Source organism: Hippichthys cyanospilos, chromosome 9, assembly GCF_059441005.1.
Source record: "Hippichthys cyanospilos isolate Australia breed blue-spotted pipefish chromosome 9, RoL_Hcya_1.0, whole genome shotgun sequence".
Classification (NCBI taxonomy): domain Eukaryota; kingdom Metazoa; phylum Chordata; class Actinopteri; order Syngnathiformes; family Syngnathidae; genus Hippichthys; species Hippichthys cyanospilos.
Window position 1 is genome coordinate 750,001 of NC_142377.1, and position 18,282 is coordinate 768,282.

The following is an 18,282-nucleotide window of genomic DNA, read 5'->3' on the forward strand; positions in this document are numbered from 1 at the left end:
GTGACAATTTATTTCCTGCAAATCAATTTTGTAGCTTGCATAATTCATTTGTGGTTTCTGCAAGTTTTTCAAGATTTTCACCTGAGTGCATGATTGTAGTATCGTCTGCAAACAGGATAAATTTTAGTTTTTCAGATGCCAAATATATATCGCCAAATATATAATTTATATAGAAGTTAACTGCTGTTAGCTGTTATTATGTAACACAGTGGGCCCCCGGTTTACGAACTCCCTGTTTTACGAATTTTTCATCTTACGAACGTGGACCGCGGTGTTTTTTGTCCCCCTCTTACACACAAACCTTTCATCTTACGAACAATCCAACATGCCGGTCAGTGTGTCCGCACTAATTTTTTCGCTTTGCTGCATCAACAAAAGTAACTATTCTCGCATGTCATGGAAACGCTGATATGCTATTGGTCTTATAAGGTCACAGTCACGGTCTCAGTCACGTCTCAGTCACGGTCTCATTCACGGAGATGCCAATATGCTATTGGTCGATTAAGGTCACAGTCACGGTCCCAGTTACGGAGATGCCGATATGCTATTGGTCGATTAAGGTCACAGTCACGGTCTCAGTCACGGAGATGCGGATATGCTATTGGTCGGCGACACGTCAATCACAGAAATGCCGATATGCTATTGGCCGAACGCCTTCATCTAGCTTGATGGCACAGCTGGTCGGTGTGTTGTGAAGACTTTGCAAACTTTATCTGTTAGACATGGCTTCTAAAATTGCAAGTGGCAGTAAAGGATGAAGTAAGAGGATGATGACAATAGAAACGAAGCAGAGATAATAAAAAAAATACGAAGGAGGCGCACGCATAGTTAACCTTGCTAGTGTGTATGGCCGTAACCGCTCGGCAATCTTCTAAGGGCAAGACTTTCCTTGCCAGGGGACGGACCTCGGTCAACAACAAAATGGAGAGGCTTCTTCTATTATTAATTAAAGAGAAGGTGATATGTTCTCGTTTGAGAAAAGTTCTCGTTTAAGAAAATAAATAAATGAATTCTGCGGGTTCGTCTCTGCTCCCCTCCGCCTCCACCCAGCTCAAGTCACATCGGACCAGCGCCCCACGTCGCTGTTGTTTTTTACTTGGTGCATGTTTCTGTTTGGGGAAATGTGTTTCCGTTTTGCAGCGCGTTTCCATTTTGGTAAATGTGTTTCCATTGCGTTGTGGCATTTGCAGCGCGTTTTCACCCAGTGCGTGTTTCCTTTTTGCAGCGCGTTTCTGTTTTGTAGCGCATTTCCATTTTGCAGCGCATTTCCGTTTTGCAGTGCATTTCCATTTTGCAGCGCATTTCTGTTTTGCAGTGCATTTCCGCTTTGGTAAATGTGTTTCCGTTTTGGGAATAGTGTTGTGCCATTTGCAGCGCGTTTGCCCCTGTCGGCCACTGTACTTTTGTATTGACATGGACGCCAATGCTGAAAGTCGCGTCGGTCCAATTTCCGTTTTGTTCTTCTTCAGCCATTGTGGGTTAAAAAAAAAAAAAAGTAGATTTGAATTTTGTGCTAGATGTCCGCGGGTCTGGTTTCGATGTACGCTATGCCTCATGGTTTCTGTTAGCCTACGGTTGAGCAACATGTTTTTTTTCTTTTTTGTTGGGTTTTTTTTCCAGTAACTTCATTTATTCAACGTGAGGCCTCTTGATGGCAAACTTATGGCTCCATTGACTACTACAGCTATCTATTAAGCATTAGGGCCACTGACATATCCATCTGCGCTTGCGCAGAAGCCTGGCGTGTTGATGCGAATGCCCTGGTTTCTGGTTTTCACACAGCATAGCGACACAAGTTAGCTGAATTCTAATTGGCTAAAAACTCTAACATAAAACTACAGCACTGCAAGTAGCGTAACCAAATGGATATAAAATGACATGAAAAGAACAGAATATGGAGAATATTTTTACATATGAAATATATATTTATTAAAAATAAATGTAAAATGAAATTGACTTTTACTGTAGTTATTTTAATTATTAGGATTTATTATAAGTTATATATATATATATATATATATATATATATATATATATATATATATATATATATATATATATATATACACACACACACACACACACACACACACACACAGGGTGTTCCAAAATGGTTGACCCATTATTCTAAATGCCCATATCTCAGATACTATTTGATGGATCTTAATGAAACTATATACTTTATGTTGAAGGTCATAAGTTTTAATGATTACATTTACAAAGAAAAGTACAAATATTTGTTGGTTGGTTCTATGACATATTTTCAAAAATATTCAATACGAGCGCCGCCTGTGACTCTGCACACGTTGAAGGCCGTCCTGGTGATTTAGGTATGCATAAGCAGCACTTTTGTTGAAATTTATGGGTCCTAATTTGTTTTGTCGTTGGTGCCTTCTTTGCAAAATTTGTGAAGAAGGCACGTTGCGCTGTCTTCGGTGACTAGGTCCAAGCATACTCTTACAAGCAAAATACGTTTTTTTCAGATTGCGATGTGGAATAATTATTTTCGTACCCTCTTTACAGTATTTTCCCGGCTTTGCGACAAAAACAACTGTCATGACCCTAAGGGGTTGCTTGGATTTGTGTTGTTTCGTCTCCATCTGCAGGCGTGTTTAGGTAATTGCACTTAATTTCTGTTGCCCATCATACTGGATCCATGCATCGCATCACTACAAGGCTGGTCTGCTATTGGTCGGTGTCTGCTCACAGAGATGCTGGTCTGCTATTGGTTGGCCTCACTCGTTTCAAAATGGTAGAATGGTAAAGCTTTGTTCAATCCTGTGTGGTTACAAAACTGTATTTATAGTGCATTTTACTGCTTAATTCAAACTTGAGTGGTTTAGCCATGGGTCTCAAGATTGCTAGTGATGTTAAAAGACAGAAGTAAGAAGATGATTTATATGGAAACAAGGCTGGAGATAATCAAAAAATATGAAGCTAGCCTAGCCTAGCTTACTCGGAAATATGGGCATAACAAGCGCCACTCAAAGGTAAATAAATCCTTTCTATATTTTATCTATTTATGATGTTTTCTGATTGCTAGTGATGCCAGAAGGGTAAATGTTTGATTGTGAGTGGTTACAAAACTGTAATTATACTGCATTGTACTGCTTAATTCAAAGCTGAAAGGGTTGAATGGGCCCCAAGATTCCTAGTGATGTTAAAGAGAGAAGTAAGAAGATGATTTATATGGAAACAATGCTGGAGATAACCCTTATTAGGGAATATGGGCATTATTTGTGGCACTCAAAGGTAAATAAATCCTTTCTATATTTTTATTTATGATGTTTTCTGATTGTATACATGTGTGTTATATATACGTAGCACTTACTATATTATTTTGGTACCAAATGTTAATATGTATGTACAATTTTTATGTTTTTACATGGGGGTTCTAAACCCATTAGCTAATTAGCATAGGTTTGGATTGCCCGCCATACAGTGAATTCGCTTTACGAGCCCTACCAGGGGCCCACTGTGTGTGTTTGTTGAATGCGTGCAACGCGGGCAAAAACCTTAGGTAAAAACATCCCGACCTATACACATTAAAAATTAGTAATGTGTCGAATTAAATAACATAAATATACAAAGGAAAAATGAATTTTACCTTTGTGGCGACGTGACTCGAGCTGGTGGTGGGAGGAGGTGGAGGGGAGCAGAGACGAACCGGCAGAATTTTTTTTTTTCTTAAACGAGAACTTTTTTCAAACGAGATCTTTTTGTAAACAATGACTTTTTGTTTAAACGGGAACTTTTTTAAATGATAACTTATTTTTAAATGAGAACATATCACCGGCGATTTCCTTATCTTTAATCAATAATAGAAGAAGCCTCTCCATTTTGTTGTTGACCGAGGTCCGTCCCCTGGCAAGGAAAGTAATGCCTTAGAAGACTTGCTTGCTTTAATAGCTTCCTTGTTGGATGGTTCGTAAGACTAAAGGTTTGTGCGTAAGAGGGGGACAAAAAAACGCAACGGTCCACGACGTAAAATGAAAAATACTTAAGACAGGGGGTTCATTAACCAGGGGCCCACTGCATATATATGTATAAAATCTAGGTGTAGGTGGCTCAGTGGAGCAATGGTTAGCCACCTCCACTGTTCAGGGACCCAAGTTCAAATCCACAAAGCTCTGGCCTTCCTGTGTGGTGTTTGCATATTTTCCCTGAGTGCACGTCTCCCTAGGCACTCTGAAAACTCCAAAAACATGCATGGCAGGTGAATTTGACACATTGTCATTAGGTGGGATTGTGTGTGTGAATGTTTGTTAGTCTCTGTGTGTCCTGTCATTGACTGGGAACTAGCTCAAGGTGTACCCCGCCTACTGCTCATAGACAGGCACCAGATAGGCACCAGATAGGCACCAGCAGATCCTCGACGCTAATCAAAATCTACAGAAAATGGATAGATTGATGGATCGTAAATAATGTAATATTTTCGTCACTGGTCAATGTCATCAATCTCTTCATATTATTACCAATGACAGAACATAAACACCCTTGACAAATCAATATGCAACATGGTAGATCTACCACCACAAATGTTCACTTTTATGATTGTTTTATATGGGATGAAATGGAAATCTAATATGAGGTATGAAACCTGAAGATGAAAAGATTATTGCTGTGATCATTAAACACAAAAGCAGTGCAAGTAGCTAATATTTGCTTTGATTTATAAATACTGAAGAGTGCTGATGTGTTTCTTATATATTACGTTGAGAAAAAATAAATAAAACCAAACTGTGTTGAAATATTTTTTTTTTTACCAAATGCATTTGAGATGTAATATCCACAGTAAAATGCTCTAGTCACAGGCCAGACTATGAAATCAGATTTTAACTGATAACCATCTTAATAATTATTGATACTTTGGCAGAGGATGCCTTAGGAGATTAATTGTCATCCTAATGGGACTTTCAAAGGTGTTTTGAAGTTTATGAGAGTAATTGTTGGAGAACATTGTGGTGCTTATTCTTCTGGCTTTGGTCTCATCAGCCTCTTCAGCGAGTAGCTGATACTGTGAGTCTTTGCTTGGCACCCTCATGTGCCTCATCTGTCAACATTTTGATGTTTTTCATGGGCAGTTTTTTCTTAAGCGCACACCTTTGCTTGGCTCTAAAGGAGGCTAACTTCTTTATGGGTCACCCTCATTTTGCTGTATTCCTTTGGCAGTTCTTTTTATCAGCTTCACACCTTAGCTTTGCTCTGTTAGGACGCTAAATTCTCTGGGTCACCCTCATTTTTGCTTCTAGTCTTATCTTCAATGGAGGTGGCCCATACTACTTTTGGTACTTACTGTACTTCGGAGGACTTAGTTTGGTTATTTTGTGACTGCATTTCACATTAGTGATTAGCATCAATACGCCTCATTTGCATTTGGTGCAAAGCGCTACTTGTTAGTCATTAAGTATATTGTATTTGTCACCAAAAAGGAGAGGATCCGCATAACGCTGCTTGTTTGCTGCTGTAGCACCTCAATTTACATACAACAAGTGTATGAAAAGATGTTAAGTTTTAAAAACTAAAGGGGACAAAATAATTTTTAACACTTATTTTTCAACACAGAGCTTAACACTTGCTCCAACTGCATTGAAGCATTTTTATCTCGGTGTAGCAGAACTCTTTTGTTTGAGACATGCATCAACGCTGCTTAAACACAATGCTTTAAACTTTCCATACAACCCTCAAATAACATATGAAGTCCGTGCTGCTGCAGAGCAAGCTGTTTTGCCGCAGAGCATTGAAGAAGTCACTTCTGGGAGTACAGGCGCCAGATTGACTGAGACTTGATGCTTTTTTTTTTTTTTTTGTCTGTGACATGACACTGATTGGTAAGCTTGGAGGAAAAGCATCACCCAAAAAAAAACAAAAAAACACAGAGTTGATGTTCGTGAAATCCAGACATCTGAGGTCGCATTTTTGATTGTTTAGAGAAAACACTGTGATCATTATCTAGTGTGAGACTCTTATGTGAAAATAAATGACATAAGAGTCATGCCATGTCATGCAAAAAGTTGATTTTTCCTATTATTATTTTAAACTGATTATGAGTTCAGTCAAATGTACCTGTCTTGCTGGTATGAACTCTGCCTTTTCCAGTCCCAGCACGGCTGAATAATAAGCAAGATTCTGTTTCATCACTTCATCATCAGGGTGGAAGAGCAAGTAGGTCTTTGCACACTCGATGGCCAGCTCATAGTTTTCACCTACAGTCATGAGTGAGAAGAACTGACTTTGAAACAGGCGGTGATATGTCTAAGAACAGTTTTATGTACAGAACTTTTTATGTAAAAGGTGTGTATGTAAGATTGATCGCACAAAAATTCACATGCCTAGTAAAAATCTGTAATGATTTAAGTTTCTTTTTGTGATAGCTTTTAGCACAACCAGCAACAGTATTTTTTCAATTTAGCCTTTCCAAGCATTGTAACATTTTTTTCTTGGCTTAATATGTCATGTGAAATAATCAGCAAACATTTATTATTTGATACAGCCCTTTTAGTTTTTATAGTCTTTTTTTTTTTTATTTTTTTTTTATTTTTTTTACATATAATGCAATACAAGGTTACATACCAAAGCAAATTGTATATATTTATGGATATCTCTCATGCCATTAAACATTTAGAGTTCTTAAAGGAAAAAAAAAATCATAAATGAGTTAGTTATCCCGCCCTCAAAAGCAGGTCCCACATTGGTACAATGAACACCAGGGGGAGTTCGTCATTGCCTCCCTAAAATGGGGGTAACCGCACACTTGATGGCCAGCTCATAGTTTTAACCTACAGTCATGAGTGAGAAGAACTGAGCAGGCAAACGAGTGGTGCAAACCATTTTGCAACAAACAAATTCACAACAGTAGTCTCTGGTCCTTTTTGGAAACTGTATTTTGCGAGTGGTGTAAAAGCTTACGGCCTACCTGGTATTTCCAGGCGGTCTCCCATCAAAGTACTAAACAGGCCCGACCTTGCTAAGCTTCCGAGATTGGAAGTTCTCAGGGTAGTAAGGCCATAAGCAGTTGCTGGCTGTAAATAATCCTGCTTTATAGGCAAAAAAATTGTGCTAACCATTTTGCACAAAAAAATTTACAACAGTAGTCTCTGGTCCTTTTTAGAAAATGTATTTTGCAAGTGGTATAAAAGCTTACGGCACCTGGTATTCCCAGGCGGTCTCCTATCCTTTTTAAAAAATGTATTTTGCGAGTGGTGTAAAAGCTTACGGCACCTTAGTACTTGAATGGGACACCCAGGCGGTCTCCCATTCAAGTACTAAGCAGGCCCGACTTTGATAAGCTTCCGAGATCGGACGAGATCCGGCGTTCTCAGGGTAGTATGGCCGTAAGCGGTTACCCGCCCTCAAAAGCAGGTCCCACATTGGTACAATGAACACCAGAGGGAGTTTGTCATCGCCCCCCTAAAATGGGGATGCATAATATTTATTTTTGTCATGAGTTATTGCCTCATTTAAAGCTCTAAGGGGTCATCTGAAATAATTCACAAACTTTTTTTTTCTGATGCAGCCCCTTTAATTTTTTTTAAATTCACATTTTTTGATGTATAATTCCCTGGGGAGTAGAGGGGTGCATACAAAAATAAAAACTCCATATGTATGGATGGATCTCATGCCACTGACCATTTTGAGTGGATTAAAGAAAAAAATCATTAATTAACCCTTTCATGCATGACGGTTACTACAGTGGACAGCTATTAAAACGTCAATTTCAAAAATAAGAATTGCTTTTGAGGGCAGTGTTGCTTATAAGCCTCTAAAGTGGACGCCTGTGAATCCACCCAACACTGCTTTGTGTGGTCAACCATTGTAACTGCAGAATAATAGTGTCAACATTCAAGATGGCTGTCAGGAATGAAAACATGCCTGGCACCTCAGGGATTTCTGCTCAATCCTTCTATAATAGGAGACTCCTGCAGGTAAAAAAAATATTTTTACTTCAAGTAACACCTAATAATCACCATAGTTGTGAAAATTTCCAAGTACAGTGGTACCTCGGTACTCGACCGCCTCTATACTCGACCAAATCGGTGCTCGACCAAAAAATTCAAGTAGATAATGCATCGGACCTCGAACAGATTTTCGGTTCTCGACTAGCCGAGCCGAGCCGAGCCGACCCGAACGCGCTCCTCGGCCCTTCTCGGCCAGCGGGTAAGCGCCAGTTCAACTCAGACCGCCAGCGGAGTAAGACGTTTGTTCGAGTATTTCTTCCCGGATTTAAACTTTTTCGTGTTGCTCTAGCCCTTAATAATGGGTCCAAAGAAAGACAGTGATAAGGGGAAGGCAAAGAGGAAAACAATGAGGACCACTATTGAACCGAAGAAGGAAATTATAGCAAAATATGAACGTGGTGTACGAGTGTCCGACCTCGCGTCGCAGTTAGCTAGCGTCATCATGGAAGGAGTAACTCCCTCCCGTCCTCTCCACATCCATTCCTGTATGCCATCAACCACTCTCCAAAACGTAAGTAAATTATACAAAATGGTTTATAATGCTTTATTTATCTTTATCTTTATCATGTACTGCTTGTGCACATTTACTTGTGCACACATACTTTCCATTATTTCTTATGGGAAAATTGGTTTCGGTGTTCGAACAAATCGGTGCTCGACCACCACCTCAGAACGGATTATGGTCGAGTACCGAGGTACCATTGTATTGATTTTAGATTGGGAGGAAAATGCAATTTTTCAGATGTCCACCGAAGTGGACTGCATGCAATTACATGCAATTGCTGAACAGTATATCACTCTTGACAATGCTTTATCTGTAGTAGTTTTCTTTTGTATAAATCAACATTTTATGCTATTAGATTATAAAATGCATTGTATATAGCAATATACAGGTTTTGTGCATTATTCATTATGAGTAACAGGCACAATTCACATGACACAGGCTAGTGCGTCCCTCGACCAGCCACATACATCAGGTAATGACACAGGCTAGGACCAGGTCATCCTGCTTCTGACCTGGTTCTGGCCAGCACCCTGCTAAGGGTCCTGTCGCCCAGTCCCTCAGTGCCCTCGGGCTCAAGCAAGCCAGCAACAGGCTGGTACAGGTACTGGTGAGAACGGCTGGTGCAATCCAGTTCCAGAGTCCCAGGACGTTTACCGGGATCGTCCAGCCGGGCGGCCTCATCCAACACTGATGTCTGTCCGGCCTCAGCAGTAGGCCTCAAGCCAGCTTCATCCAGCTGCCCCTCGGATTCACCATGCCTGTAGGTATGGTCCTGGTATACATCGGAGCGGGTCAGCTGGTGGTGGTGCCACAGCAGGTTCTTGCCCAGGCACAGGCTGGTCCCTCAGAAACCCATCGTGCCTGCCAGCATTCAGGTCAGAACATCCATTTGGCAACGCCAACTCGTGGTTTTCATGCTGAGAGTCTTACCCTTACTCCTGTCACACCTGGACCCCTGGTGTCACATACACCGCCCAGGACCGGACTGTGTACTCAGGGTTTCAGACAGGTGAATACCCTGTGGGGTTTTTGTTCGGCCTTTCTGGGTGTTCCGGGGGGAGCAGTGGCAGGCACAAGGACCATTTCTCTCACCCAGTAGACATGTTGGAATGAACCTTTGATGCTTTGAACCAGGTGGCTTTGGTTTTTATGGTTTGGACAATGTTGTACAGTTTTGTGACGGCATGCGAAAAGTAAAGATGTACACTAGCACAGCAACGTGAGGTTTCTTCGTCTTGCCACAACTTTGTCTTCAAAGGCAAATTGTGTATCAAGCAATACAAACCCCAATAAAGCGATTACTTGAAGGAACAAGGTATCTATGGCACTGGCACATGCCGGGTCAACAGGCTTCAGGGGCACAAACGAAACTCAGGAGTGTAACAGAACTCAAAGAAGAAAGAAGAGGAAAGAAGAGGAGCTATCTCTGTTGTCACCAATGGTGAAGATGTCACGATTATGTGGGAGGGGTTGACCTGATGGGCCAAATGTTGGCAATATATGCACATAGACGCAAGAACAAACACTGGCACATCAGAATGTTCTTCCACTTCCTTGATGTAACCATTGTGAATGCCTGGCATCTCCTCAGATTCTCTAGATTGGAGGAGGATGGTCTTCTGCCTTTCAAGGCATCTGTGGCCCGTTTATTGATAAATTCAGGCACTGTCTGCAAAAGGGGGAGACCAAGTGACACTTCCCCAGCTGAAGCGCAAACCTGCATCCAAGGTAACCCGGAAGGTCAGGCTTGGTCCTGGAAACCACTGGTCCCAGCTGAACAACATAAACAATGCCCAAAGATACCAAGACCCTGCATGCACACTAAAAACATAGTACAGCTGCATGTGTTGCAGTGTGGCTGTGTGCCCTGGGTTCATGACAAATTTTCACAGAAGATGGTGAACTGATCTAGTACTGGAAGTATATAAGCACGCAGCGTTGTTGCAGGGTTGTAAGCACCTCAACTGTGGCCTAGCCCTAACCTTGTGAAGTTGTCAGTTGAAGCACTGCAGTTTGTTTAGTTTTGTAAATTGATGTACTGAAGGTTGCAAAGTTACTGTAGTTCATTTTTCTGTGAAAACGAAAACCCCAGAATGGTGTATTGAAGGGAGCAAAATATTTTTGAAAAGTTGTTATAGTTTTTGCATAATTCAATAAACATTGAAAGTTATATCACTTGATCTTTGTTTTTTTTGTTTAGTTTTTTTTTATTTTAGTTAAACTCCACAAATGCATGCTGTCCACCTATGTGGACATTTTCATAACTCCTTGAAAATTTGGTGTATCAAAACAGAACTAAATCAGTTCTTATTTTTACGTCTAAAAACACATAAAAACACATAGCAAGATTTTTTTAACTCAGGATATCATGGGTCATGCATGAAAGGGTTAATGTCATGTTCTGTTGGAGTTCTTTTCTGTTGTGGGTTCATTTTGTGAAGTTTTGGGTTTATCGTTGTTTCCCTCGTGCCTGTCTTTAGTGTAATGTGTTCCAACTGTTATCCATGTGTTCCAGCCTTCCCTGTCTCAGCCAATTAGCTTCCCTCTCCTCTCGTTCCCTTCCAGGTGTTGCATATTTTCCTATTATTGTGCATATAGTATATTTAAGCCCCAGTAATTACCCACCTATTTATCGGGTCATTGTCATACGTCGTTGTTTTTGCCGTCTGATGTTGTTGTCTAACAGTGTTGTTCTTGCCACCCGCTGTAGTTACTTGTTCCTGTTCCGAAAAGCCCTTTTGTCTCCCTGTCGCTGTTTTCCATGAGTTAGGTCTTAAATTTGCTTGTGACTTTACCCTGATTTTTTTCCCTTGTTGTATTTTTGCTTGGACAATTTTAAGTCCCCCAGGAGTTGTCTTTTATACACCTACTTCCGTTGCCTTGCTAACTGCAGTAGTTTCTGCGTCCGACTTTTCAGCCATTTAAATGAGTGTAGGCAGTATTGTCGCTTCCGTTCTAAGCACTGTGTCATGACGTCACCACATAGCCCGTCCCGAGATTGTCAAGCTTGCACTGTTTGTACGCAGTCTTGTCTCTTTCCCAGGGCCGTGAGTTTAAATGTTTCTGTTCTGCCTTTCAGTTACAGTAATTTGTTCTGGACGACTCTTGCTATACTTTTATTTTGCCGTAAACTGTGCAAACAGGAAGCTTGGTGAGCTTTCAAGCATGGTAATTACACAGTTAGTCAAGAGAACATGATTGAATCCGTGCCAATCGACACGCATATTGAACTCTTACAGGGATATGGTGTGTATGCATAATGTTATTTGTTAAATTGTTAAGGTCATATTCAAAAGCTAAAGGACGCATGATGTTAATTTAAGGTAAGTGCTGTCGAATTGCCAGCTAATTTATGATTCTCTTTTGCACCTGCTGTGAATGTGGGCTATCAAAAAACTAGGCTGATTTGCGTTACCTTCTTTATTTTTAGTTTCACTCTGCTGATGTTGATGCCAAGATGTGCATTAAAAGCTACAAACTACTATGAGGACATCTTGCGTAATCACTTCAGAGTTTAGCTTGCTATCTTGCTCGGACTAAGCTTATACTCATCTCACTGAGGACAGTAGTTTCACTTTGCTGTTAAGAAATGAACTATGGAAATAAATAAGCTAACCAAGAAAAAATATTCATACTGAACATAAAGCAAATTGTTAGTAATCTGGACAAAACAATTAAATTCAAAAAAACATATTGCTCACAGACATGCAAATGAATAGAAATACTGTCTCTACTGTACTAAATAATATGTTACTGTACAAACAATTGTGAGCAACAAATGCGCCCAACGTTTTCACCTTACCTTTACCCGTACTACCAATTTAGCAGCTCACTTGAAAAGTTCATATTTATATCTCCTTTATCATAAATGTACTAATAAATATCAGTAGTTTTCATTTGGGCAACAATTTAAGAATATATTAATATTAATAAAATGGGGGTGGGGCGCTGCTGAGCAGTTGATGGACTAGGACGTGAGTTAGGAGGCTCCTGCCGATTTTTATAGAAATTGAAATTAATTAGCGCTTTTTGGTCACATATTTAGTCTTGTTTGATTTCTAATTTTTGACTAGGGTAAAATGTCCAGGAAGAGCATAAAAACTTGAAAAACTATTCAGACACAATTGAGGCCTAGCCCGCAAGCTACGGCCTCATCCTCGAGTGAGACACCCACCACTGCTGAGTCCACGCCGTCGCAAGACTACCCTGACATCGCCACTCTCAAAATTGAGTTGTTGGCTTCGCTGAGGATTGACATCGCTGATATTTTTAAAAAGGCGACACTCAGTGATGCTTTGTCAACTTTCCAGCTCGACCTGCAAGCCGTGAAAGCACAGCTGGCGAGAGATAAAGCTGATACAGATGCAATTGTGGCTACACTGAAAAGCACTGTTGTGGAGATGGAGCATGCACTCAACGAGTGTACTGATGACATCACTCAGGTGAAAAGCCCCGTCACACTGCTACCGTAGCCAAGCTGGAAGATAAATGTGAGGACTTGGAGTCCAGGTCAAGGCGTAACAACGTGAGGATAATTGGAGTACCGGAGGGTCTGATACTTGCACCACACTGCTGTAGCTGCCATGCTGAAGGAAGCGTTCACTTAGGGAGAGGAGCCGCTTCAACCTAAGGTTGAAGCCCGGTGAACGACCACGAGCCATCGTGTGCAGATTTCATTATCACAGTTGGACATTTTGCGCCGCGCGAAAGAGCTTCGAGAGATTAAAGAAAAAGTTCAGACCATCTCAAGTCTTCCCGGACCACACTGCGAAGGGAGCCCAGGCTCGGGGGGCATTCAGCGGGGTCAGACGGCAATTTTGTGGCATTGACGGTGTTCGGTATGGGGTGTTTCATCCGGCAAGGCTTCGCATCACATATAACGAGTGGAGAAGGACTTCACTTGGCGGAGAAAGCCGAAGACTATGTCAAAACGTTGATAGATGGGTGAATTGTATTCACTCTTACACAGGTGACTTTTTTACTCTTCACTAAGGCTTGATTGTTGCATTATTGCCTAAGTGCGGACCAGTGAGTCCACTGGTCCGCAGTCTACCTTTGTACTGATGAGCGGTTTTCCAGTTTGATGCACTAGTTAGGTTAGTGTGACTCTCGTTTGTTTGAAATATGCGTTTTTATTTTCTTTTATTTATATATGTTTATTTTATTTTATTTTTATCAGCAGTTATAATAAGTCATACACATTGTTTTGGATAGTTAAGCGGCAAAGGAAACTACTGTATTTGCACTATTTTATCTTGACCTTTTTGCATAGAGCTGTGTAGGTCTTGATTTGTTACTTAAAATGTATATATTTATTTTCTTTGTGCCTCTTTGTCCTGACTCCGCACATTGTTTTGGGTAGTCGTTGGCGCTCTTTCTTTTTCTGAGCAAGAAGATTTTTATAAACGGATATGCCTGAAGATCAAATTAAAGTGAAGCCTCGATTTCAATTTACAGTATTACAAAAGAAATCTAGGTAAAAGTCAGATTTCCAAAGCTGCGTATTTCTCTTGCTGTCTGTGTGCCTACATAGTGTGTGCATTTGCTCTCGGCACGCCTACGAGTCACGTGATCGGCTCTCAGCAACCAAGCTGCCAATCAATGTGCTTACTAGCATGTTGGTAACGGGTGAGCGTGTGAGCGCACAGAGCGGTTACAAAAGAGGCACAGGAGAGACGAAAGCAAGCTTTTGGATCCTCTTGCCTTTTGTAATAAATTGACAAGTGAAAAACCAATACAGTACAGTTGATTTTTGGTGTGGATTTAAATTGCGTGTTTGACCCAAAGTTGGATCAGTCTAATCCCCGTAAACTTACTCGATCAGCTATGTCTAAAACATTCTCTGATTTCATGAGAAAGAATGGTCTTGTTGACCTATGGAGATCCCATAACCTTTCCATCAACAAATTCTTTTTTTTTTCCTCAGGTCTTCTCAATCATATTTGAGGATTGATTATTTTTTTATAGATAGCGCTCTTATTTCATGTGTGGTTTCCTCTGACTATTTAGGCATTGTAATATCTGACCATGCACCTTTGTTATTAGATATTCAATTATCCACTTACAAACGTAGACCACCACTTTGGAAATTTAACTCTCTTCTTTTGTCAGATAAGGAATTTTGTGACTTCATTTCGAATTCTATCGATGAGTTCCTTTCTTTCAATCGGAATGACTCCACTTCATGCTCGTTGTTATGGGAGACATTTAAATCTTATATTAGAGGACAGATTATTTCTTATTCTGCTTTTTCTAATAAAAGACTTAGCAGTAGTCTTAAAGTACTTACATGTGCAATTGGTGACCTTGATCAAAGATGTGCACTGAACCCTTCTCCAGAACTGCTGAATCAGCACTTAGCTCTACAGGCAGAATTTGATCTCATGTCAACTAAAGAGGCAGAGCGATTGTTATTACATAGTCGCGGCTCAAATTATGAGCATGGTGACAAGGCCGGTCGATTACTGGCACATCAACTACGGCGACGGGCCGCTTCCCGTTTGATACCTAGTACTGGATATACTCGGGGTGCAATTACTACAGATCCTCTGGAAATTAATGCTACTTTCAAATCATATTAGTCCGCATTATACAAAGCTGACTTTCCTATAGACAATACTAATATGAATGACTTTCTTCAAAATCTTTGTAATCCTGTGATTGATTCTTATGTTAAACATTTGGACTCCCCTCTATCTATTGAGGAAGAATACAATTCAATTAAAGCAGTTTACATTCATAAACTTTGCTTCTGGTTACAATCTCCTGGAACCTCCGGGTGTAAATTAGAATTATCGTCTTGTAGGGGATCCTCTATAGCTGTCTTAGTTTATTCTTCTTTACCTACAAAACTCTCTTTATACACTGATAACCAAGTGGATCTTAATACACTAAAGATCTGGTATCAATTTAGAAGGCACTTTAAATACGTAGCCATATCCTGTTTGGGTCCTTTAAACAATAATCACCTATTTCCTTCATCACTTTTGAACTCGACATTCTCAGGGTGGTACGACAAGGGTATCAAACAATCCAAACACTTATTTGTAGATGGTGTCTTTGATAGTTTTGCCAACGTGTCATCTAGATATGGACTCTCTGTTTCTCATATGTTGTTGGCGTGTTTTGTCTTTTTTGTTTTCTTGTCTTGTCTTGTTTCTGTTTTCACATGTATGAAAAATGTAAATTGTAATTCTATCACTGGAATTGTATTGTGTTCTTGTTCGATAAAAACATTGTAAAAAAACAAAAAAAAAGATTGATAAAATAATATCGAAAAGCGATTCTGAATCGAATCGGCGACCCCAAAATCGGAATTGAATTGACAGCCAAAGATTCCCACCTCTATTAGCCATGTCTGTTTCACTTAGTTACAGAGTTGCAGAGTTTTTTTTTTTTTTTTTTTCTTACTTCCGGCGCCGTCGCGAGTGGTAGCCTTTCCAGCAGCTCCGTGTTATTTTGTGTTACTTTTCGTTCTTTTAGCGATTTACTTTATCTCACTTGGACTACCTTCATTCTATGGATATGGACTTTAACGCACAGAAACGCGTTTACACGAGAAAGCAACTTGCCCTGAAAAAGTCCCGTGCCGGTGAGATCCCACATTTACCTGACGAGGTAAGGAGACCTTATCGTGGCTGCAGAGCTGGAGCCAAGCTAAAGGCTAAGCGGCTAGCGGCGAAGTGGCGATACAAGCCTTCTGTCCCGTCTGTGATCATGGGAAATGTGAACTCACTACCAAACAAGACCGACGAACTGGCTGCGCTGGTGAAAAATATCAGAGCCTACAGGGAGTGCAGTTTGCTGTGCTTTACTGAAACGTGGCTCACGGCTAGCATCCCGGACGCCAACGTGGAACTACCCGGCTTCAGCACAGTTAGGGCAGACAGAGACACAAAAGCCTGCGGGAAACGGAAAGGAGGCGGACTCGCTATGTACGTGAATACAAGATGGTGTAATCCCGGGCATATAAATACAAAGATTTCCACCTGCTGCAGGGACATCGAACTTTTGGCCGTAAGTTTGCGTCCCTATTACTTGCCTAGAGAGTTCGGAACCGCCATTGTGGTCATTGTTTACATCCCACCGCGCGCCAACGCGGACGTAGCGTGTGACGTCATCCACTCCGCTGTGGCTAAACTACAAACACAGCACCCCGAGGCCATTCTGTTAATCACTGGGGACTTCAATCATGTGACTCTGGACAAAACATTACCTGCCTTCTTCCAGTATGTGGACTGTAACACCAGGGGAAATAGGACCATTGACCTGCTGTATGCAAACATTAAGGATGCATACAGTGCTACTCCACTGCCTGCACTGGGGAAAGCAGACCATAACCTCATTCTGCTTCAGCCCCACTACAAACCAAAAGTGAGGAGGCTACCAGCAACCACACGCTCATTCAGGAAGTGGTCTACTGAGGCAGAGCAGGCTCTGAGAGACTGCTTTGAATCTACAGACTGGGATGTACTGCAGGGGTCACATGGGGGAGACATTGAGGAGGTGGCAAACTGCACTACAGACTACATCAACTTCTGCATGGACACTGTTGTTCCTGTAAGAACTGTTCGCTGCTATGCTAACAATAAGCCCTGGATCACTAGCGACATCAAAGGCCTTCTGAACCAGAAGAAGAGGGCCTTTAAAGACGGTGATCAGCAGGAACTAAAGCGGGTGCAGAGGGAGCTCAGAGTCCAGCTCCGGGAGGCGAAGGAGCAGTACAGGAGGAAATTGGAGCGGAAGCTGCAGAACAACAGCATAAAGGAGGTGTGGGATGGAATGAAGACTATCACCGGCTGCAGCACAAAGCGGGGTGCTGCCATGGAAGGAGATAGGGGGAGAGTCAACCAGCTAAATAACTTTTTCAACAGGTTTGACCACCCCCACTCGTTCCCACCCCGGAGTACTGCAGCTTCCCTCCTAGCTCACCCTCCCCCCCTAGACACCAGCACAGAGGAGGACATCTCCCCCCCACCCAAGATCACTGCAGCCCAGGTGTGTGGAGAGCTGAGGAGGCTGCGACCCAACAAGGCAGCAGGTCCAGATGGAGTATCCCCGCGACTGCTGAAGGCTTGTGCGTTGGAGCTGGGAGACTCTCTACAGCGCATCTTCAACCTGAGCCTGCAACGGGGGAGGGTCCCCCAGCTGTGGAAGACATCCTGCATTATCCCAGTCCCAAAGAAACCACGACCGGAGGAGCTCAACGACTTCAGGCCGGTCGCCCTGACATCACACGTGATGAAGACCATGGAGCGGTTGCTGCTACACCACCTGAGGCCACAGGTCCGCCATGCCACTGACCCCCTGCAGTTTGCCTACCAGGAGAAGGTAGGAGTGGAGGACGCTATAATCTATATGCTACACCGATCCCTCTCTCACCTGGACAGTGGCAGTGGTGCAGTGAGGATTACTTTTTTGGACTTCTCCAGCGCCTTCAACACCATACAGCCTCTGCTGCTCAGTGGTAAACTGACAGAGATGGGAGTAGGCTCACACCTTGTGGCATGGATTACGGACTACCTGACAGGCAGACCCCAGTACGTGAGACTGGGGGGCTGTACGTCCGACACTGTTGTCAGCAGCACAGGAGCGCCACAGGGGACCGTGCTGTCTCCTGTCCTGTTCACCCTGTATACGTCAGACTTCCAGTACAACTCTGAGTCCTGCCACGTGCAGAAGTTTGCAGATGACACTGCTATCGTGGGATGTATCAGGAGTGGGCAGGAGGGGGAGTACAAGAAACTGATCCAGGACTTTGTCTCATGGAGCGACGCTAACCATCTGCACCTGAACACCACCAAGACCAGGGAGATGGTG

The 18,282-nt window shown here is 42.0% G+C and overlaps 1 protein-coding gene across 1 annotated transcript in view; it reads right to left on the bottom strand.

The window, feature by feature from the left end:
- Positions 1 to 18,282, bottom strand: part of p3h1 (prolyl 3-hydroxylase 1) — a 58,518-nt gene that overhangs the window by 24,263 nt on the left and 15,973 nt on the right. The window contains exon 5 of the mRNA XM_088424351.1: positions 6,067 to 6,206. Within this exon, the coding sequence (XP_088280477.1) occupies positions 6,067 to 6,206 (140 nt within the window). The remainder of the gene's footprint in view (positions 1 to 6,066; positions 6,207 to 18,282) is intronic.